The sequence below is a fragment of the Ciona intestinalis genome, chromosome 4 (assembly GCF_000224145.3).
Source record: "Ciona intestinalis chromosome 4, KH, whole genome shotgun sequence".
Lineage (NCBI taxonomy): Eukaryota > Metazoa > Chordata > Ascidiacea > Phlebobranchia > Cionidae > Ciona > Ciona intestinalis.
In genome coordinates, this window is record NC_020169.2 from 3,179,798 (window position 1) to 3,204,031 (window position 24,234).

The following is a 24,234-nucleotide window of genomic DNA, read 5'->3' on the forward strand; positions in this document are numbered from 1 at the left end:
AGAGCCTCGTCGTTTTAACTATGCGTGATCTAATTTATACAGTAGTGTGGGGGAAGATGGGACACCTTTAGCACATAATATTCAAATATCCTGATTGTGTTTTAAATAATTAACAGCGATGTATAGGAGTCGTGAGGATACGGTTTTATATTTCTTTGAATGTTCTTTGTTTATTAACTAATCGGACAAGAAAATAGAATTGAAAAGGTGTTTCATCCTCTCCAACCCTATTATATAGTAAGTGTATTAGGATGCGGTAAGTTAATACCATCTTCACACTATCACACAACGATGATGATAACAGATACAGACGGTGGATTTTTGTAGAAAATTTACAAGTAAGTTTCTTACGTTTTAAGAAGGGGCACTTTGTGAGCTTATAGCTGATATACTGCAACAATGAGACCATAACTAATGGTCTACTATTGTCCCGTTTACTTTAGTTTTATACACAAACTCAGCACGAGGCGACAGATTTGTCCGCACTTCACATAACAATGTAAGCTTATCAATATTTAACATGAGAGGATTTAAATAAGCCCACAGCAATTCTAACAAGATTGAGCGCAGATAAGCATGTAGAAAATACACAGTCTGTTGTTGCAATCCTACTCAATTACAAATGCTTCAGTTAAAAACTTTTTTATTTTTAGCGTAAATACTGGTAACAACACAAATTACTGACCGCGTTAATCGTAAGTTAATATTACTTCAACTGTGTATATATAAGACACTAGGCGCCGCCAAGGCATCAATCTCTATCTCTTCCGTTTGTTGTTTAGCACTCGCTATATTTCAAAGTATTATCCATGGGCGCATGAACAAAAGTTTTGTAAAGTTAACACTAAGCACGTATTAGTGTTAAAAGTTAATCAGAGCTAACTGAAAGTAGAGAAAGTTAATGTATGGTTTTATCTCAACATATTATTTCGAACTTGACCTAGGTGAGGAAGTAAACAGTTTGTCATTTAAATTTCCTATGCAATGCGTAAGGCGGGCAGTACAAGTTTAATTGTTGTACTGTGTAAAGTATAATAGTTGGAAAGGCGTCTACTTTCGCAAGGGAATATAGCATGGTCGATTACCTTTTTCGCTGCTTCCGCAAACCATATGGTAAGTAGCAGCTGTCTATCAAGGCAGACTCATACTTTCACTCTGCGGCAAGTAAAATTGCATCAGGGGAACTAGCGTCGTTAATGCTGTTTTAATCTAGAATTGTAAGGTTTTTAAAGGTCCGTTTGAAAGTCAACTGCATAAACACCTAACTGGAAATCATGAAACGTCTACTGTTGAAAGTTATACCGTTAGAGATACTGTTACTTTTTATCTTGTGTGAGATTCGATCTAGTACAGGTATGTATGGTATAAGTGTGCGTATTTTAAACAGTAGAATTTCCATTTAAATGTACCTTCTTCGTACCTAATGAGCTAATGTGTTTTATATATTATCACTTATTGAACGTTTAAGTGATAACAACATATCAAGACTTAATGTCTACATACCTACACGAAACTCATAGCCTTTCAATATATAATACCCGCCAAGTTTCGTAGAAGCTTTGCGCACGTAAACGCGTTAAAGGGCATATGTTACACAACAACACGAGCGCTTCTGAACAATACTAAAGCGATAAGGAAGTTCTATTCATAACAATACACAACCGTTTCAGGGCGAAATATGTGTAAAGCATAATATGCGATATATTTCTACCTAGCGCAGTTTATAATCCTTTAAATTCTTACACTGCTGTTTATTATGTTGGGTTCACTCTTGTAACAGAAACGTAGATGGCTAAATGACCCAACTGCCTTCAGCCAATGTCGTTTGCCTACTAAGGACCCACATCTAAATCCCATAATGTTATTAAAATCGATTGCAAATACGTACAAAGTTACCTGGTAGTTAAAATTGTACATAACATAAATAAAACTGTTTTTACACTCACGTAACAACTTGACGACGTTGCTTCATATTAAATAAGCATAGTCGCTAATACAATCAAACTAAACAACTGTATACTACAAGAACTAAGCAGCTCTAAACGCAGCCAGGCTTAACTTCCACCCACGTAATTAGGCCGGCGGCACGAATGTGGAAAACCTCGAAAGGGATTTTAAATGCAAAGTTTCGTAGACGGTTTACGAATGTGAGCTATAGCACGTGTTGAAGAATGTAGTTTTTAGCAATGTTTTAACAATGTAGGGGGTATGAGGGAGTACTTTTATATCAATACCGTGATTGTATATTCATATAGGCCGGCTGGGGTAAGATGGGACATGTTTTCATTCCCTTTTATTGTCCTATTTGGTATTAAACATAAGAAACTTAAAAAATATACAACCGCATCCTCACGACTGTGAAAGGGTGTTGTTAATCTGTTAAAACACGCTCAGGAAATACGGGATATTATGTGCTAATGGTATAATCCATCTTACTCCATAGTGCTATACAAACCCGATGCGTACTGGCGGTACGTGTTTACTTGTTTTTTGTTCAACCATTACGATTTTCCGCATGGCTTACACAATTCTGCGAACACTCTTAACGCTAGCAAATGCTTGCTTGCACATGCCTTTGTAAAACGTTAGCAGCGAAGTCACAGTACAATGCATTCTGAAAAATCACAAAACAGTGTGGTTTTATGAGTCACCGTTGCTTAACCAAATGTGTGAAGAAAATTTTACAAGGGCGACATTTTTGTTGTTTACTGGAACCCAAACTTGCATATAAGTGGCAGAAAAAAAGAAAAAAGGTCTGCGCAATAACAACTTAAAACAACATGCGGCGAGCCGGGATAAAAGTCCGTTGTTGACCGTATATAGTTTCCCACGTTTAAATGCACCCGTGCCGCGTCCGTTAACACAAAGAGATTTTAACTTATTGTAAACTTGCATAAGCCACGCTATTCAACAGCTTCCTTTATTCAGCCAAGCAACAAGTATCATGTTACCGATATAGCTTCATTCGCCTTCGCCAAGCATAACTGCGCCTCAATTACCAATTAAGACTATGTTCATGTGTATCTATAATTGAAGCGTGTATACTGTTTAATCAATTGATAGCCATCCGCTGTGGTATGCTTCCTCTAATTTTCTGGTTTACTAACACGGCTTGTGCGTTACGTTTGCGTTACCTCAGTGCACTTAAAGGTTAAAGGACTACGTGGCTGTTACAAGTCAAATACAACATATTTCAACTTAAACATATATGACCAGCGTAATCGACTTTTTTATAGATGGTGCGAATGTATGCGGGAACAGCCCTGGATTTGAATGCCATGATGCGAGTAAATGCATCCCGTTGTATCAGTATTGTAATGGTTCAAGTCAATGCAGGTAAATGTGTGTTTTTAATGACATATATATTATTAATCTCCGTGATTGAACGACTAGATCCCTTATATATATATAGTAGGGTGGGGGAAGATGGGACACCTTTTCATTCTATTTTCTCGTCACACTCATTGGTAGTAAACAAAGAACATTCAAAGAATTATAAAACTGTATCCTCACAACTTTCTTAGACCGTTGTTAATTGTTTAAAAGACGATCAGGATATTTGGACATTAAGTGAAAAAGATGTCCCATCTTTCCCCTCCCTACTATATATATATTTAGTAACTTCCGTGATCGGAAGGTACGAACCTCATATATATCAATCCATATAATGGTACGGCAGCCTCATTGGAGCGTCACGCCTTTACCAGCGTTATACTTTTGCTCCATTGAACGTATAGTAAAGTGGGGGGATATGGGACACATTTTCATTTTGTTTCCCATTCGGTAGTAAACAAAGAACATTTAACTAATTTTAGAATCGTTTCCCATACGACTCCCAACGGCCGTACAATTAAGGTGTTTGGGTATTTTGTGCTAAAGAGTGTCCCGTCTTCCCCACCCCACTATACACTTGTTTTAAACACATAAACAAACATAACAAAAAAACACAGCTCACTATACGTTTCACATAAAAATCTCAAAGCGAATGTATATACGTATGGCAAACTAAAACAGTAATACTTCATGGGCGGAATGTGCCATTGTACAAACCATTGTCTTTGCTATGTACAAGACTACACACGATTTTTTGCAGTGATGGAAGCGACGAAATTCTGTACAACAAGGCTATACACGATACGACAGGCATATCATGTGGTCATAGGATCAATGGCAACTCGACATATTGCTACCTTCCAAACCAATACTTGTGTGACCATGAGATCAACTGCTTTTGGGGTAGGTTTATGCAAAAATTTAATATATCTATATATATATTTAAAGAAATTCAAAAAAACAAACAACTTTATTCCTGTACCTTTATCAAAAACAGGTGAGGATGAAAAAAACTGTTCGCACACCTTCGAATGCGGATATGTGCCCTTCGCAAATAAAACTCAATACAAGATTAAAATAGTGTTTTGTGACAATGTAGTAAACTGTATCAACGGAGCTGACGAAAGAAAATACAGGTAAGGACTGCTTATATCCAAAACATCTACTATGTATATTAATTTCCTATCTGTATACAGTCCTGGAGCACCGGGCTACCAGTGTTCCGTCACCAAAACCCATCTCACCAACTACTGCATGCTGCCCGATCAATATGTTTGCGACGGAACGAACGATTGCGATTACGGGACAGATGAGTGTTTCTGCGGGGAAGGGGATAGCAGCAATAGTAAATAAACCTTTGTAATACGTTTCTCGAGGAATTCGCGATTATTTACCAACTTTTGTAGTTTACACGGGTGATAACTGCTTTCGGTGTTTGAATCGTGAACTAGTCGTCCCGAACAAACAGAGATGTGACGGTGCGTTTCATTGTAATGATCTTTCTGATGAATGTCTCTGCACTAAACGTCCACCCATCTGTGAACAAATATGCAAAGGTTTGTTCCTAATACAGTAAATAGTTCGGGTAAGTGAAGGTTAACACATGATGTCCATCATCATTTTAAAACATGATGTCTATCATGATAAAGTTAATACATGATGATGTCTATCATAAAAGTTTCAAAGTTCAAACATATTTTATGGTTACTTATTAATACATGTTAAAATCTTTAGTTGGTGAAAATTGTGGCTCCTGTAAAGTAGGTGAAATAAAATGCAAAACAAGCAGCAATGGTTTTGAAAAATGCATCAACCGAACAAACGTGTGCGACCGGATCGTTGACTGTGCTATGGGAGAGGACGAAAAGAATTGCAGTGTACATGAGTCGCAGCTATTTCAATGTAGCGACAAAAAGCAGTTTGTCCAAAAATACCAACGCTGCGACAGTACGTTCACATGCATGTTTTAGGCATTTTTAAAACTTGTAAAATCTTGTTTTCTTTTTTTCGCAGATGATGAGAATTGTAAAGATGGTTCCGATGAACTTGGCTGTCAAAATTTATACAAGTGTTCGGAGGCTAGATATGATAATAATGGAGGTGGGAATGTGTGTCTGTGCGCCTATAAAGTAAAACAAGTTCAAAACGAATAATTAATCCCATAACTCAAACACAGTCATGAAATGCCTAGTACGTGACTAATTAACATGTTTTGATCAATTATTTTCAGTTGTTGTGTTTGACCGAGCTGCCTACACCGAAGCTTGCGACAAGATTGCACTTTGTGAAGATCTGGACGATGAATGTAATTCTACTTTATGTGGACATGACGTACCAGCATACTGTGATCACGTAAATGGAGCTCTGGGATTCATGTTCGTAAAACATAATAAATCATTTGACATTGCTGGTGTCGTTTTCACGATTATATATTAATAAACAGATGCCCCAATTCGAAATCAGCAATCATCGGTACGGAGGTATGTGACGGGTACCCAACGTGCAATGAGTCAGCCCGAACCACGTCTGCTGACGAGCTTAACTGTCCAAACAGGTTCGTGATTACATGACGAAATACTTCCGCATTTCACCACCAAAAGAAAAATGCCTTGCTTGTCACCGTTCGCCCCATGAAGTTGGCATCCTCAAATTGGACGTTTTTTTGGGTGCAGTAACAGCCACTCTTTTTTGCTATCTTTACGCACCTTTTATTCATAGAATTATTTAAGAAATGTCGTTTTGCTGATGATTCCCTTGTCTTTATTGTTTCAATAATGTATTAACCATTGTTTTGAAGGGATAAAAACTTACGTAATATTATGTTGCAGGTTCTACTGCGCCGATCATGGAGCAACGCGTCTTCCGATACACATAGCACCCGAAGCTCGTTGTAACGCAATAACCGACTGTTTTGACGGAAGCGATGAGGTTAACTGCAGTACAGCAACACACTTTTACTGTGTTCCTGGAACCGCTGACTATATACCGAGATCAAAGGTAGACAGATACCTGTTTTCTTTTACACCTCCTGCTAATCTAACACACTTCTATATAAGTGTAAAGTTGACGCATTTTTACTTGTTATAGTTACCAAGTAGCCTATTTCTTGAAGATTTCACAGCAATACTTGTATACCTACTGATCGTGCATTATACAAGTTGGGCGTTTAAGTGTGAATATTTATGCGTACATGGTTTATATAGTATAGGGTGCTGGAGGAAGATAGGACACCTTTTCATTCCATTTTTCGTCCCATGTGGTAGTAAGCAAAGAACAATTAAGGAATAATAAAGGTGTCCTATCTTCCCCCACCCCACTATATTATATGACAACAAAGAGAATATGTAACTGGTAACAATACACACCACTACACAAATGTTTTTTAATCCTCAGGTATGTAATGGAGTCTTCGACTGCAAAAATGGGCAGAACGACGAATGTCAGAATTGCGCAGTCAGTCCTTTCTCAACCGATCAGTTTCTTATAAGCAATTATTTCCTACAGGCATTTATATGGATAGTTGGTAAGCATACCCACAAAAAAGCCGTCTTAATCAGATTATTATTATTTACCACATCAACCTATAGGTTTCCTGGCGATTTTTGGGAACATTGCGGTTTTGGTTCATAACGGGCTTCAGATGTACGAGAATAAGAACACGAGTGCCATCGCTTACTGCAACAGAATTCTTGTGCTGAATTTAGCCATGTCTGATTTTCTGCTTGGGGTAAGAAGCTATGCATTATATATGTAATAGTAGCCTACGCCTAAAAACACGCGGCAGTGTAATGTCTGGCTATCAGTCACTCAGAAGAGGCGTGTGGTTTTAAACTTGTAGAGAAAGCGTGTAGTTTTAAAAACAGTGACAGAATTACAAATGCAACTACGCAACACCATAAACATCATATAAAGTGAAAGAATTTCCTTTTACTACAGGTATATCTCCTTTCCATCGGCATTGTAAACAGCGTTTACGCCAACACATATTGCGTTACTGACATCGAATGGCGGACCAGCGTTAGCTGTGCAGGTCTTGGCAGCATCGCTTTAATCAGCGTCCAAACTTCTGTGTTTATTTTAACCATCATGACAACATTTCGACTCGTCCTGGTTACACAGTAAGTACAAAGCGAAAACATGGTTTATAACCTATATTGTTTTAATAAGTCATTTATTCTCAAAATATCATCTAGTCATTTATAATCAAATGTCATCTCTTCAACAGACCATTTAATAGCACTGTGAGAGTAGAGGTGATTGGTGGAGTTTTAGCACTAGCTTGGGTTGTTTCCTTCGTCATTGCGCTTGTTCCACACTCATGGGCTCTGCACGACTATTTCTCAAGTAAAGCTTGGTAAGAAATGTTACAACAAATTTTGTAAGACTTTATTTTTACAAATCGCCTGTATATACTGTTTATAACAGGTTGACGGACAATCCATATCTTTTCGTAACTAATAGAAGCGACGTCGAAAGCTTTGTGCAACGGTTGTGGAGTTTGGAAGATCAAAACTCAATGTATTTCTCTAATGGGTCCACGTAAGCCAAATTTCAAATTAGATTTTCTTTCTATTTTTTTTCGTATTATATTTTCTTTCGAATTTCATTACACCATTTCGTACTGTGGGGTAAGATAGATACCGTTTGCATCCGAATCCTATAATACCTGGTCATGTTTTGAGCAATTATCAACGATTTTAAGGGTAGCATGGCTACAGTTATACAAGTGTTTAAATATTCTTTGTTTACTACCAGCAAATGGGACGAAAAAAGAGAATAATGTTACCTAACCCTACCTAATCAATTGCTGCGGGACAAATCGGTACTTGGAGATGTTTTATTTAATATACTGTTTTGTATAAATACAGAGAAATGACATGGACCAATATGGTCCAAACAATCGCTCTTCTCAACCCGAAAATTGGAGTGAAAAAATACTTCGGATATTACTCCGCACACGGAGTATGTCTTCCTCTACTTTTCCCGGATCCGAGTCAAGACACTGCCTGGGGTCTTTCGCTTTTCATCATCATACTTAACTTCCTCGCCTTTGTATACATGGTGACGGCATACGTGTTGGTCTACAGGTAATGTGACGAGTGCACAGGAACCGAAAGTATGTGTAATCACTTTTAAAAACAGGATCACAAGACAGCGTGCCAAAAAAGCTGGTAGTTCCGAAAAGGCCGCCAACAAGCTACAGAAAAAAGTGACACGCATCGTCATTTCGAACTTTTGTTGTTGGATTCCAATCTGCATCATGGCGTTTATCAGCGTCGGAGGTAAGTGCAGTCATTACACGTGTATTGCTTACCCTGAATTGAACCGCACAGTCAGCAGATGTTTTATACAATAGGTGTGAAACTCTCGTCGGAAGCTTACGCAGCATCTGCCATTGTTTTACTTCCAATTAACAGCGCTGCAAACCCATTTCTCTATTCCAACCTACCCGACCTTATATGGGAAAAACTTAAACCGATCAAAGACAAAGTTGGTAGAACTGAAAGTCGCAGCTCTTCTTCAGCATTAGGTAAATAACATCAACACAAACACGCTTTAAATATTAATACTTGCCCAAAAAATTGTTATCTTAATTCCCATGCTCAATGTTGTGAAATCTAATTATATAATTCATTACAGGCCAAATGACGAAACAAACTGATACCGGTATTCCAAATGATGAAACAAAAATGTGAAATGTGATTTTTGGAAACATAACGTCCATAAGGGGTTATACGCCGCCTCGGTGGCAGGGTGGTAATAGTCGTGCTGTTAATTATTTCCCTTCGTGTAGCTTTACAAACGTTTCTGTGACTCATTTGACTCTCTGCCGAATTGGCACAAGTATAGGCCCCTCTTCACCAGACAAATTACTTTTGAGCACGAACTGCCGACGATTTACAAGAATCTTTGAAAATATTTTGTTTTACATACAGTTTAATTAACCTAATTAAGTATACACGTCTTAGCGGAATTAATACGTGATTGTAATAATGTGTGTAGAAACTATGTAACTGTTATGCAAACGGGCTTTGATCCAACCCCGTGGTCACTAATGAGTGTCAAACTAAAAAAAAAAACAATTCTTCAAGGCACATGACACACGATTATACAGACATGACACACGTGTTATCACCACTACTGTTGGGCCGTCATGCTGGAAGGACAAAAAAGGGACATTCATCCATTTATTTATTTATTTGAAAAGATTTAATATAGTGGGGTGGGGTAGGATGGAACACATTTTCGTTCTATTTTCTCGTCCCATTTGGCAATGAGCTCGCACATACCGTTGTTAATTGTTTAAAAAACTATCAGAATATTTGGATATTTATATTTTCTAAAGTATAGTCCCACCTGTGTCCCATCTACCCCCACTTTACTATATGTTAATATGTAAATACATTCTGTGTTAGAAGATACAAAGATATGATTTTGAATAAAAGTAAATACTAACCAAGAAAATAAACAAGCACCCCATGCTATACACTTATGCTTTGGCCATCAATAATTAATATTTGGTATCGAAGTCAATAGAGATTTTACCAAGATAAAGCAAAGTTATTGAAGGACACACCACGACATGCAGATAATGTAGTTTTGTTGGTAATATCATTAATTTTAAGTGCTTAGGTTTAGAGTTAACATATGAAAGGTTTTTGCGTTGTTAAAACCAGAAAAACAATTGTCCAAAATGGTTTTGATATATTTGCTGTACAGCAAACGGTATTGTAAAAATTGAAAATAAATCATCTGTTCACGTATTTTTTATATGGTTACGAGAAACGTGTAATACGTTTTGTGGTTCATGCGATAAAAAAAATAAAACTCAGGGACGTCATCTTGCGGATGTAAAGTTATCATATTGGGAAATTCCTGGAACTTTTCAAGTATGCAGATTAGTAAGTCATACTAGTAGACTATTATGCAAGAATAAAAAGAACAACACAGAGTTAACAAGATTTAGTTAATGAGAATCTAGTTAGACAAAGCTGTTTAAATTCTGACTTTCGTCTGTAATGTGGTCGTTTGTAAAAGTAGTTGTATTTGTCTTCATTTTATACATTTCCGATAAAGGTAAGAACGTTATTTTTTAAGTGTAATATATGTAGTAGGATGGGAAGATGGGACACTTTGTCATTACATTTTCTCGTCCAATTTGATAGTGAACAAAGAACATTCAAAGAATTATAAAACCGTATTCTCTCAACTTTCATAGACCATTATTTAAAACATGATCAGGAAATTTGAATATTATGAGATAAAGGTGACCCGTTTTCCCCACCCTGAAATTACCGATAGCAATGCAAGTATTTATGAACATTTTTATGACAACAGCCGATGGAAGTTGTCAAGCCAAAAACCTGTATGAATGTTCGGACGGTCAATGTATCTACAGAGAACAATACTGCGACGGAACCACACATTGCAAGTAAAAAATCTTGGGTATATATGGTCTAAGTGCGATTCTATTACTTTACCAGATATTTACCATATAGTACCACTGTGGGAAAGATGAATAACGTTAGCAAACATTATCTAATATTTCGTATTCGTGTTTTTAACAATTAAAAACGCATTTAAGAGTCGAAGGATACGGTTATATATTGATGGTAATATTTTTTGTGTACCACCAAATGGAACGATAAAATAGTATGAAAACAGTGGCCATCTTACCCCAACCTAGCGCATTTCATTTTACAGAGACGGCTCAGATGAAATAGTATATACCAACGCGAGTAAAAGTTTGGACGGGATAAAGTGTACGGTGATCAAGGGAGATGTAAGAAGTTGTTTCCTCTCCACACAGCATTTGTGTGACGGATATATCGACTGTCTCAGAGGTATAAATGGTCAAGAGGAAAATTTGTCTTCATTCCATGTATATTCTACTGTGGGGTAGGATAGGACACCTTTGGCACATGGGGTTAAATGGGACACTCTTAGCACATATCAAAATATCCTGATCGTGTTTTAAACAATTAACAACGGTCTATGAGAGTCGTAAAGATACGGTTTTATAATTTTTTAATTGTTTTTTTTTTACAACCAAATGGAATGAGAAAATAGAATGAAAAGGTGTCTCATCTTCACCCACCTTACCGTATTAAACAATAAACTTGTTTTCTTTTTGTAATCCTACAGGAGAGGACGAATGTAACTGCAACCATACGTTTCGCTGTGGTGATGGTATTACATGTCGGTTGCGGTCCCAATTTTGTGACTCAAAAGTAGACTGTGTGTTGGATCATTTGGATGAACAGAAATATGGGTTCGCATTAAGACTGTATTTTGTTTACGCTTATTTAATGAGATTTGTATTAGCAGGTCTAACTCTCCGGGCTATCAGTGTGCGGTGACCAAAACACACGTTACCAACTACTGCATGCTGCCAAAGGAATACGTTTGTGACGGAATAAACGACTGTGATGACGGAACAGACGAATGTTTCTGTGGCAATAAACCAGCGATCGAGCGATCAGGTTTTTTGTTGCTTAACTAAAATACTAAAGTCATTATAACATGGGGTGCCTTATTTAGTAGCGTGGGGGGTGGGACAGCTTTTCATTTTATTTTCTCGTCGCATGTGGTATAGTAAACAAATAACGTTCAACAGATTTTAAAATTGCATCCTCACGACTCCTATATAGACCGTTGTTAATTGTTTAAAACGCGTCCAGGCACGGCCTACTAGAGATATCTCTAGTAGGCCGTGGTCCAGGATATTTAGGTATCATGTGCTTAAGGTGTTCCATCTTACCCCACCCCACAATATACACTGTATTTGCTTACGAGTTACCACATGTAGCTTTGTAGGTGTTAACTCACAATTTGAACACCCCCTATTAGTAATTACCAGTAGTGACAACGGGATTGGATTTTATAACGGTTGAGAATCGTTCTTTTCACAGGAGAGTTTCTGAGCGATAAATGCTTCAGGTGTTTAGATACAAGTCTTGTTATACCATTAAGGCAAAGATGTGATGGCTTGTTTCAGTGTTCGGACTTAACTGACGAATGTTTGTGTCTAAGCAAATCACACACATTTCCACCACTTTGTCAACAGCTTTGTAAAGGTAAACTAAAAATCCCGTAGTTTAAGTTATGTGCAGCTAAATGAAGCCAATCTTTTTTAAGTTGGTGAAAATTGTGGCTCCTGTAAAGTGGGTGAAATAAAATGCAAAACAAGCAGCAATGGTTTTGAAAAATGCATCAACCGAACAAACGTGTGCGACCGGATCGTTGACTGTGCTATGGGAGAGGACGAAAAAAATTGCGGGCGAGAATCTTTGAATTTGTTCGCATGCGCAGACGGGAAACAGCTTGTAGATGATTTTAAGAGATGCAACTGTAAGAGCATGACTGATTTGTGCATAAAAATGTTACATTAATAATATTTCAGTGGTCCTTGACTGCTCCGATGGGTCAGACGAAGACAGTTGCGACTCTATGTACCAATGCAAATCTTACACTAAGAAATCAAACCCACCGGGTAGGCGGCACAAAATACTGAAAGAAATATCAATATTTTAACATCTGTACCTACAGAATACATCTTCGACGCACCACGGTACACTACAGCTTGTGATGGCTTAGCTTTTTGCGAGGACTTGGACGATGAATGTAACGCAACCATATGTTCAAATCACTCCTTGCCAAAGTACTGCGATCACGTACAAGGAACCTTGGGCTTCATGTGCGAATTGTGTTTATAAATGTTTGACATTTTATGATAACTTTATATTACTTAGCTGCCCGAATTCCAAGTCAGCGAGAATTGGAAAGGAAATATGCGATGGTTTTCCAACTTGTAACCCAGCTGTACCGAACGATTCAGTAGACGAAAAGGGATGTCAGAACAGGTTTGTTCTTTCTTTGCACGTTTCGTTAACGTTTTTACTTACACGTTCATATATTTTCTGATATCACTGAAGACGGTTTTATTTTTTAAACGTTTGAAATGAAAATGGTATCTTACATATGGGATATTATGTTTGTGTTGAAACAGACCAGAAAATCGTGTCTTGAGCATTCAGATTTTTGATACAACTTTTCAAACTATATAATTACTCTTATACTGTATATATACAAGATTCTATTGTGCTGATCACGGAGCAACTAAGCTTCCAATCCACATTCCGCTTACTGCTAGATGTAATGCAATTACCGACTGTTTCGACGGAAGTGATGAGGTAAATTGTAGCGAGGCCACTCACTTCTACTGCTCCACCACTTCGCCAGCCTATATATCGCATTCTAAGGTACTCTGGCATGCAAATTTGTTCCGATTACTTTGTGTTTATGCTTCGAGCCAACCATACGTAATGCGCAATACCGTATATAGGTTTGTAATGGGAATTTCGATTGTGCCAATGGAGAGGACGAATGCCAGAACTGTACCTTCAGTCCGTTCTCATCCGATCAGTTTTTAATCAACAGCACAATTCTCAGGGTGTCCGTTGGGGTTGTAGGTGGGTCCAACGTTATTTAATAATATATACATATATAGTTGGCTAGAAAAAGACGGGAAACCTTTTTGTTCTATGTATCGTCTTGTTTGGTTGTAAACAAAGAACATTTAAACCACTATAAAACCGCGTATCCTCACGACTCCCACAGACTGTTGTCAATTGTTTAAAACACCATAAGGATATTTTGATATTATGTGCTAAAGGTGTCCCATTTTTCCCATCCTACTATATATATATATAATATAACTCAAAATAAACCGCTATTCAAACAGGTATTATCGCTGTAGCAGGCAATATCTTGGTCCTTTGTCAAAACGGTAATCGACTTCGAAATGCAAGACGCAATGAGAGTGATATTGTTAGCAGCAGCAGAGTCCTGGCAATTAATTTAGCGTTGGCTGATTTAATGATTGGTGTAAGTTTTATGAGAAAATCTTAACTGTACGGTATAGGTGTAATTTTTTTGGTATCCACATACAGGTTTATTTGATAATTCTTGGCGTGAAAGATGTTATGTACCAAGGTGTTTACTGTTACCATCATCTGAAATGGAAATCCAGTATATTCTGTACGATTCTTGGTTGCGTGGCTTTGGTGAGCATCGAAACGTCCATGTTTGTTCTTACTGTTATGACAACTTGTCGACTGATCGTTGTAAAAAGGTTGGACCAACATGTTTAAATTGGGCGATTATAATAAATTTAAGACAATTATTTCTTTAGTCCTCTGCCGGGTAGTATATCAGTCCGAAAGGTTGTTTGGTCTGTTGTTCTGGCTTGGGTTGTTTCGATAATGTTTGCAGTGATTCCTCTGCTACCTTCGCTACAAGATACCTTTACCATGGCAGTTTGGTTTGTATGCTTATTAAACATGGTGAAGCATGAATTATATGGTGTTTGGTAGGTATATGGACAACCCGTATGCTGGACTGCTGAATAAACAAGAAGCGGAAGATATAGTTCTACGAATTTGGAGTTTACAGAATCAAAGCAGAGGCTATTTTACTACAAACCTAAGTAGGTAAGTTATTTCAAATACTTCTTGCGACAAACTGATTTAGTAAATTGGTTCCACAGAACATTAACTTGGGAAACAATGACGACTGTTATATCTCGGATCAATAGCAGTTACGTTCCCGCACGCAGCTTTGGTTACTACTCTTCACATGGCGTCTGTTTGCCGAGAATTTTTCCTAATTCATCTTTGGACAAGTCGTCCGCTTTTTCTATGTTTCTCATGGTGATCAATTTCGCTGCCTTTGCTTACATTGTGTTGGCATATCTTATGATCTACAGGTGAGGTATATGTACACTCATATTAGTATAGGGTGGGGGAAGATAGGACACCTTTTCATTCTACTTTATTGTCCCATTTGGTAGTAAACAATAAACATTCTAAGAATTATAAAACCGTATTCTCACGACTTTTATAAACCGTTGTTAAATGTATAAGACACTAGCAGGCTATTCGGATATTATGTGCTAAAGTTGTCCCATCTCCCCCCACAGTACTATATGGTTTGGATCTGCAACTGTTTGTTAACTTCACAGGATTGCGGTCGTGGCAGCAAAGAAGGCGGGTAGAACAGATACAAGCAGAGCAATTGGACTACAGAAGAACATAACCAGAATAACAGTGACCAACTTTCTATGCTGGGTGCCAGTTTGTATAATTAGTTTTATAAGTTTGACTGGCGGAAGTGTCGACCCAACGAGCTACGCTGTAGCTGCCATAGTTTTGCTTCCAATAAACAGCGCTACTAACCCATTCCTGTACTCTGAAGTGATCGGAAGTGTGTGGAAAACTATGCCTCGACTGCCGAGTTTTAGAAGCTCTAGAGATACTCAAAAAGCCGATGAAAATACCAGTCCAGCAAACGGTAATTTTACGACTACTTCAATAAGATTGTCAAATAAAATTTATCCATTTTGCAGTGAGACCACATGACCTACCAATGGGCCGAATAGAAGCGATTGTGTATACTCAAGAAACGAATGCTGACACTACTATGTAGTTACATATTTCCACTGTACATACAATATAAATTTGTAGTTCTTTAGCTGACACGTTCGTGAAGTACGCGCAAATACAGCAGATTTTATTTAAACGATCGTTATTTTCTTAAACATGTTAGACAGTGTGGCAACACGACTATGCGGTTGCCTTGGTGACTTCTGCGAAGAAAATTCTCGAAGTTTGATAATAAATGATCTAAGAAAACATTCCATTCCAGAACGCAGGGTACCAGTGATAGAAAAACTATGGAAATTGCAGAAGGCATCGTCGCTTTGGTCCGTTATGATTAGGCAGATTGCACTCTCCTCACGTTTTGACTTGGACACAATCCTTCTGCAGCATCATGCGTTCCGTAGCAGATAAAATGGTCGTAATATACGACCGGGATGAGAAAGAACTTTTAAAAAACAAAAGAGCTGGCACTTGGTTGATAGGAGTAACGAATTTGGTAAATTTGGCTTTGCCTCAATGCGGATCCAATAAAAGTGGGCTTCGTAGACGCCACACTATAGTGGGAACCGAGTACTCGACACTCGGGTAGCTGGGCCCTGCTATCGCTCACGTTAAATATATTACACTTTGTGTCGGGGGTGTACCGATCGTGGCGGAGCGAAGCAGGCGATCTTACGGTCGGATGACGTCATGAAATGATGACGTCACACCGACGTCTCGCTCTGCATGTGCATTACATAACGGTAAGAATCGGGATCAATGAAAACCTCCTGCAAACCAATTCGTGGAGATTTGCGCACGGTAACGACGAGGGAATACTCGGGCTGGTTAAGTCGAAACACTGTGCCGTCCTGTAGAACAAAAATGAGGGTAATATTTAACAAAATGTAAATCGATACACACAACGCTAATACTGGCATAAATAATATGAACCACGGCGCGCAACGCTGTAGGTCGTGTAGGACCTCGCCCATATAGAATAGAACACACAACGTTCAGCATTGAATCAGGTAACAAACGCGATTTTGTTAAAACTGAAGTTTTTTTTATCAAATTGCCGGTGAAATATTAGGACTTACCTTAAGCATATTAACAAGAGGTTCGTCGCTTACTAAGTCCCATTGACTAGAGTCGTGACGTGGATCATAGGTCAAGTAAGAGCCGGGATTGATGTATCTGTATGCGGTAATAAAAGTTATAACATTATAGAGTTGACGCAGTTTATTGTAGAGGTGTGAAACTACCTTTGTAGGAAAGCTTTTGGAGTCATTTCGTTCTTGATACAGAAAGCAAGATGTTTATGGATATCTTCTACCTGGTAATGTTGGTGTTGACGTGTGGTGCGAAGGTACTTCTGCAACGATCTAGCCAACGCGGGGAATATGGCCTGAAAGTTAAACAAGAAATTAGAAAACATCACAAAGTGAACACACAGAAAAGCCGACGCTTAGTCGCAAAACAACCGCGCGGTTCGCATTTTGACGTCACAGAGGCCAATCATGACGTCACAATCGGCCGCAGAATGCTCACCTCAGAGGCGGCGTCGCACTCCATGACAGAGTTGGACGACTTGCCCTTCGTGTTAATTTCATGCTCGCTTGCTTTTCGAATGTGAGTGAAAGCGTCTTCGGTGGCGGCGACCAACCTAATTATAAAGTAAGTCGTGTAATATGCACGGAATCGTGATATGGTTGCTTTCATTTTAAATCAAAGAATTAAAACAGTAATTAAGAAAATTACATTTTTAAAATTCTCTCTCACCTTGCTCGTCTCTTCCTTACTCTTCTCTCATATTCTGCTTCCTCATAATATCTTTCATTATGTCCTGCATCTCGTCGCCTAGCAACCGCTGCAAGAATCGCACGATTTTGTCCTTGTGTGTCATTGCCCGGTTTGCCTGAATAACAACCGTAAGTATTAACGTGATTTTCTTTTTTTAACAGAAATTTGTATTTGTTATTAAAAATGCTCCATAAATTTAATAACCAATGAGTTCCTAGCAGAGGTTATAATACATTTTCCCATTACCAATTGTGGGCGTACATTTCCTTGGGCAAATTAACTGTTATCCATTTATCCAACCCAGTGGTTACTAATGGGTTGTTTATATATTCATATATTCAGCAATACAGAAAGCAAAAACAATCGACCACACCAATGGGTTCAAGGCTTGCGCTGCTACCATTGTCGGCGTATGCGCCCTTAGGCAAGACAAGGTAAAAAATTAATCACCAACAAAGCAAAACATATGGTAACTTGTAAGCTGGCACGAGGTATTAAACCCGTGTGATAATAATAAAACCCGTGTGTGCACGAGGTATTAAACCCGTGTGACTGTCGTTTTCCGGCCACGCGATGATAAAGTTAGTTACATATGTTCATGCATTCATTCATCCACAACGTTATATAGAGGTTTATGAAATAACAACGTACCACAACGACTGTCATTACATAAGAGCCACATGTCATAACGACGTCGTTTGCCCCGCCATGCGAGGATAAGTAAGTTTCATCCATTTAAACCCCAAGGAATCTCCAGACTTACCATCGACGTCATACACTTTAAATGTATTGTTGATATGCTTCATACGTGCGCTACGAGAAGGTATACGCATCAGGGCTGGATTATACACGGGAAAGTCGCAATAATATTTCTCCAACACCCACACTGAACAACGCTGGATGCTGCGTGGAAAAAAGCAAGCGATTAGTAGGTTTTCCTAGGATAAAAGCAAGTTTAATTGTGGTGGTGTTGATAGTAACAAATTGAAAACGTTTCGACGTTTTTAACGTGTAAGTTTCAGGCAGTCAATGTAATTTAGAGTTTTTTTTTTGTAAATGAATGTCGTTTTTATGTAATTGGTTAATTGATTGTAAAATTGTATCATCAGTGCCTCGAATATGCGCTAGAATATATTACGGCCTTGTTAAATGCATTTATTACATTCTTACAAAAAGTTCAATATGTATCTAATGTCATTTACTCCACAGTATAAATGTGCTTATTCGCTGTATACGATATAGCTAGACGTGAAAATGTAATATTGGCTCGAATCCCTTAGTGGCAGCAAATAAACATCATTAATAATTCAGGCGGGGGGTTCGTGCGACAGCTTGCAAGGGGAATAATAATATTACGCTTGTTACGAATCCGTATTACGTAATAACCGCGTAATAAAACAACATGTTTCTGTGTGCACCTCAAGTCTCCAATGTTGTAGAACCGTCGTTCGCCATCGGTGGTTCGAATAACTTCGAGCACGAAGGTGGTTTGTAAGTGACGTAGTTCGAGTAAAACAAGCGAGAGATAATGCACGAATAAGAGGCAGTTCGTCATGCTGTCTGAGAACTCGATTATCGACTGAAATGGAAATAAAACAATGATTGAAAAGCTTGACTTTTAGACGTGGCTTTGATAGTTTAAAAAGTGCATGGGCGACACTTTTTTATGAATATATCATATAGTAGGACAGGGAAAAGACGGGACATCTTTAGCACATAATATCTCAATATCCTGTTCGTGTATTAAACATTAAACAATGGTCTATGGGAATCGTGAAGATACGGGTTTATAATTCTTTGGATGTTCTTTGTTTATCATTAAATGGGACGAAAAAACGGAAAGAAAAGTGCCCAATCTTTCCCTACCCTACTATATTTTAAGTGAGTGAGGCCTAAATGAAGGAAATGTTTTCCACTTTGGTAAAAAGACGTAAATAGATATGGGCAAGATCGCACAGGACCTAACGAACGTGAGGTGTTTGACAAGTTAGGTTTGGACAATAGCAAGGGGGTATAAGCAATACCAGTATGATGAAAGCGAATTTTTGGTCGGCAATAACGTTTCTGTCAGTGCTCGTATGATCATTGCTGCTGAACACACAATAAAGGTCAAATATTGACACGGGAACCGCAACGCTTATACCTTCCATAACATTGAAATGGTTGGCGGCTTAGAAGGGTTATTGAAATATGAAGGTTGAATAATCCAGCAACGGTGGATATTGTACCTGAAAGTCTTTTTCCTTTTGCTCCAAAATCCAGATGCCATAAAACAGCCAGTACGTGAGTGTGATTAGAAGAACAAATACCATGATCAGAGACCTGGGACATAAGAATAACTTAACTTGGCTCAGCGATTACGGTGGCAAAAATTTTGATAATATTTTAAACGAAAAGACAGGATATAGCGATAAAACAACAGTTGGTAAAACACACTTACAGTTTTATAATTTTTTTACTATATATTTACAATTAACTGGAAAAAATAAGCGTTGCCGCTACACCTAGCAGACAAACAAGCTATTTATGTTTATTTATTATTAAGTTTAACTTCTAATTGAAACAGAGTGTGTCACAACGCATACAAATGGGGGGGGATCTAATTGACTTGAAGTCATACATTGCAGCAATACATTGACATACAGTTTGATTACATAGCGCAACAATAAAAGGAGTCAAGCATGTGATAAAACCTATAAAAATACATGGAAGAATTAACAACCTGGTGTAGTTATTTGTATTATGTGAGACATACTACATGTAGTAGTCGTCTAGTGGGTACTATATCTTTCAAATAACAGCATGCTAAAATCAATTGGAAAATATTTCTTTTTTTACATTACCTGAACATAAACACTTTTGGCATGCTGGTTCTCTGGCGTCGGAAAAATATTGCCCATGATGCTACAAGGAGTATGAGGAGTTTGAATGACATACTGATGAGGGTACCCTGTGTATAAAGCATGCATTATGTGGTTAGGTAAGTAGGGGTAAATTACATAAATGATATTTAATCTGGATATTGCCTAAATTTAAACTGTTAAAAAAGGCCTGTATCTCCAGCGCCATCCACTTTTCAGGGCTGATTGATTGTTGCATAGTTGTTGGGAAGTTTTATATTTATTTGCATTTGGATATGTAAAGCTGAAATATGGTATAACAGTTATTTAGATTTATTTTGACAGATAAATTTTCAATATTGTGGCAACCAAATATAGATTTCTGTAATGCACTTGTTGACAGAGATACAGTCTAGTAAACAAATAAGGAAAACAGAATTTGCCACAAAAGTATTTCTTACTTTACATGAGGTGCCGCACGCTGAAAGAGGAGATGAGTTGTCCCACAAAAATTTCGGCATCACCACAAATGCTATCGGGGAAAGGTAGGAAATAAGGGCAAATATAATGGTCCCAACATAACCACAGTCTCGAAAACCAATTGAAGCTTCAATATCCTGTTGGTTTATGAGAAGAAAATGTGTTTAAACTACTTCCACTGTAAACCGTTTGCTGTATAATTATGCTGTGTACTGTGTACAAGTTTGTATGGACAAAATGCAAGTTTAAACTCGATTACAAAGTATGCATGATGACGTCATTGAAAAATTCAAGCAAATATCATGAAATATTGAAAGCAGTTGAAACATGCACGCACTTGGCCTGGTGAGATCTTAACATGGATTAGATACAACAAGCCTAATATTTGCAGCTGCATATGTCATATACAAAAATATATTTGTTTACCCACCTTGGTCAGTTTTGCAAGCGATTCATGACTGAGTTGCGTGACGTCTGTGGTTCCTGATATAAAGGTGTTGGTCTCGCCCCAGTTATCATCCTGCAACAATTTCGAGGAGTTGTATAACAATACCTTATATTTGTTTAGTGGATATGGAAAGTGGGCTAAAAGCGCCAGTTTATGTTCCATTTATTTCCTATTGCGTACACACACAGGAAATGCTTGGGAGTATAAAGGAAGTTATTAAATCTAAATGGAATCTAAATAAAAAATGGCCAGCAATAAGACAATGCAAACGAAAAAAATGGTAGCATTGTTCGTGGGTTAGATATACACTGGTTAAACAATGTGATGGAATCAACAGTTCTGTATTTTTAGCTGTGGTTAGTAGATTAGTGTGACGAATGGCTGAGCTTAGCAATGTAGCGGAATGTCTTGTTATCACACAATCCATCGAGCATATCATAATAATGGTAGACATGCTGTTGAACTAGGCAGTTTATCATTGCCTGGGGCAAGTTAGCACATTTATCTAACTACAATTTGATCGTTAGTAGCCAACAACTGGCGAGTTGTGCTACAGAGTGGCCAAAATAAATATTTTCTTCGCTGTGGTCGATTAAAAAGCACTTGTACTGGAGAGCAGAGTGAATGAATGGTTCTTTCAAACAAGAGTTACACTTTGTGGGGATCGGTGACAAAACAAACGTATACTGAACCACCTCGTTCCAACTAACAGCTAATGGATATTGAATTACAGGTCACTTAGGTGTGCTTACCAGTAACCACTAAAAACACTAACAAGATTATTGATTGACCACAGCTTAAGTGAGTGAGTAAGTTTGGGTTTCTACAATGGTGGTACATAACATGGTTACATACAATGTGGTGTGAGGTAACTGTTTAAACACCTTTGTTATCAGCATGTAACTTTGTCACAGAAAAGAGATTTCATGTATGGTACCCTTAACTTATTAATTGACTAATACAAAAAAATACCAGACAAATATTTAAGCATGGCTTTTGTGCCCTCCACTTTGGTAATGCTGTTAAAAAATGCAAAAAATGTTAAAATTTCTGAAACATTACCTCAGGTATGTTAACAGAGATGGTTCCTTCAGTTGCTCTGCTGTCGTGTCTCCCATCCATAGGTGGGGTTCTAATTGTGACTGTTTTCTCACCTGGAGGTTCATTTTTGTTTTAAAAAAACCAAAATACCAAGTTTGTCAATGAATGCAGTCTCATTGTCATTATATGGTTCAGGTGCATTTTAAGATTTAGTTGCAAGATTTTCTTTGAAATCAAAATAATGAGAGTGGTGAAATATTCCACATGCAAGTAAAAGTTCATGCAGATTTATCAGAGAATGATAATGATAAACAGCACACAACAGCAAACATATGTTAAGCACACATTATAATATATATATGTGTCATACGGGTATGCATGACGCACAAAGAGCATGTTACACACCATGAAAGGTGCTATATTAAAACCTGGCTATCAACTCACTAAACATACACTTCTAGTACAATGGTAAGCCCTGCTGCTAAGAATAGTGACCTTTTCTGTAACTTTTCAGCTTTCAACAGCATTATGCCACATTGCCCTTCTTCTCATATCTGTCTTCATGCTGTAATGACTTATGAATGGATCAGGATGCTTTGTAACTTAAGAGTCCGTGCTATGATTAATTCGTAAAGCAATTAAGCATTACCACCATGCATGTTACCAATATGCAGATTTCAAATCAAAAGATGCTTCTATTTGGGCTCGCACTAAATCTCATACAATCTCTTCTGGTTAGTGACCAAATTAAATTGAAATGTTAAATAGCTACTCAAAAAACACCACGCTATAATTGAAACTGAAAGAGTTACTGACAAACTCGTTATTTGCGTTAATACACCCTTGGAACTTCAATTTTCAATCCATGCAAGCTGCTGAAACTGTCCAAAGGTCTCCTGATCCAGAGATGCTCTTTTGTTGCGTCATACAAACCTTCATAATCATCATCAAGCTCGTTTCCACTACCTCGGTTTCTATGGCGACGACTTCCCCGCTCATGTGACCTGTGTCGCTTGTGACCATGTCGTGACCGCTCCGATCTAAAAAAATAAAACAATTTAACATTATTTTCATATTTAAAAAAAACATTAGCAAAAGATGTAATTATTATAATAATAAAGAGATGGAAATCAACGTAAAACAGCTGCCACTAAAACCTGCTATGAATAAACAGTATGGGAAAGGGCATCAGTAAAAAGCATGTTAAAGGGTAAATTTAAATTATTTCGTACCAAATATTTCTTACCAAATCGAGCTAAGGAGAGCTAGAAGTATAAATAACCAAGCTGTATGGTTGTAATAGCTTGATTTTTAAATAGGAATATCGAATATATAAAACACTTGTTTACTTGTTTATAGTATAGGCTAAAAATACATAAAAAAAAATAATATTAATACTGGATATTAGTTAACAACCCTTTTATTTTATTGGAGAGGAAATGTATTTGGACGTGTAAGAAAGACAAACCTGTTTGTTGCCAGAGAATACTCTGAATCATTGTCTTGTAATTTGTCCGTGTCCATGTGTATTTTCAGCTACTTCCAATTGTTTATACCAATCCAAACTATTTCCCAGTGGTTAAAATCAGGAAAAATACAGTCAACCTAAAAAAGCCTGTTTCTTACAAATTTCACCTAAGCATAAAAACAGTTGGTTATCATTTCCTGGAAAGCTATATCAACAAACCACAAAGTTAGATTTACAATTGAAATGCTACATTCCAGTCTAACTATTTAGGCATGAATGAGCAGCTACAGATCTGACATACCAACCAAACTTCTGCTGTCAACATAAATTACCTAACTCCTGAAAAGATAAACCTAATCTAGATGAAAAAATATGTTCAATATGCAAAACATGTATACTGGA

At 37.6% G+C, this 24,234-nt stretch overlaps 3 protein-coding genes across 5 annotated transcripts; 2 read left to right on the top strand and 1 right to left on the bottom strand.

The window, feature by feature from the left end:
- Positions 1-612: 612 nt before the first annotated feature.
- On the top strand, positions 613-9,823 carry LOC474363 (glycoprotein 330-like). Of its 2 annotated transcripts, XM_009859926.3 has the most exons (20): positions 613-1,353; positions 3,237-3,336; positions 4,094-4,236; positions 4,331-4,469; positions 4,530-4,678; positions 4,740-4,889; positions 5,068-5,280; positions 5,347-5,433; positions 5,564-5,708; positions 5,777-5,887; positions 6,162-6,330; positions 6,727-6,856; positions 6,921-7,060; positions 7,270-7,451; positions 7,559-7,687; positions 7,759-7,872; positions 8,202-8,420; positions 8,476-8,615; positions 8,690-8,863; positions 8,974-9,823. In XM_009859926.3, exons 1-20 carry the CDS (start codon positions 1,275-1,277, stop codon positions 9,027-9,029), a joined length of 2,769 nt encoding a protein of 922 aa, XP_009858228.1. In that variant the 5' UTR covers positions 613-1,274; the 3' UTR covers positions 9,030-9,823.
- A 782-nt stretch (positions 9,824-10,605) lies between these two features.
- On the top strand, positions 10,606-15,912 carry LOC100183011. The gene is made up of 17 exons (XM_026834006.1): positions 10,606-10,765; positions 11,038-11,177; positions 11,479-11,816; positions 12,246-12,410; positions 12,472-12,684; positions 12,737-12,826; positions 12,883-13,030; positions 13,086-13,196; positions 13,427-13,595; positions 13,679-13,805; positions 14,078-14,220; positions 14,286-14,467; positions 14,528-14,656; positions 14,709-14,825; positions 14,882-15,100; positions 15,356-15,684; positions 15,740-15,912. The coding sequence occupies exons 3-17, from the start codon at positions 11,720-11,722 to the stop codon at positions 15,817-15,819; spliced, it is 2,319 nt and encodes a 772-aa protein (XP_026689807.1). The 5' UTR covers positions 10,606-10,765; positions 11,038-11,177; positions 11,479-11,719; the 3' UTR covers positions 15,820-15,912.
- Positions 15,861-24,001, bottom strand: LOC100187060 (vang-like protein 2). 2 transcript variants are annotated; one of them, XM_009860016.3, is made up of 14 exons: positions 23,833-24,001; positions 23,331-23,404; positions 22,386-22,477; positions 21,306-21,395; positions 20,857-21,012; positions 20,399-20,505; positions 19,784-19,877; positions 18,974-19,134; positions 18,319-18,458; positions 17,535-17,670; positions 17,304-17,418; positions 17,018-17,160; positions 16,853-16,949; positions 15,861-16,624 (listed from the first exon to the last, which is right to left on the bottom strand). In XM_009860016.3, the coding sequence occupies exons 1-14, from the start codon at positions 23,886-23,888 to the stop codon at positions 16,478-16,480; spliced, it is 1,608 nt and encodes a 535-aa protein (XP_009858318.1). In that variant the 5' UTR covers positions 23,889-24,001; the 3' UTR covers positions 15,861-16,477. The 2 variants fall into 2 exon arrangements, with proteins under 2 accessions (XP_009858318.1, XP_002121953.1); XM_002121917.4 differs by having other exon boundaries at positions 23,298-23,404; positions 23,833-23,999.
- Between the last annotated feature and the right edge of the window lie 233 nt (positions 24,002-24,234).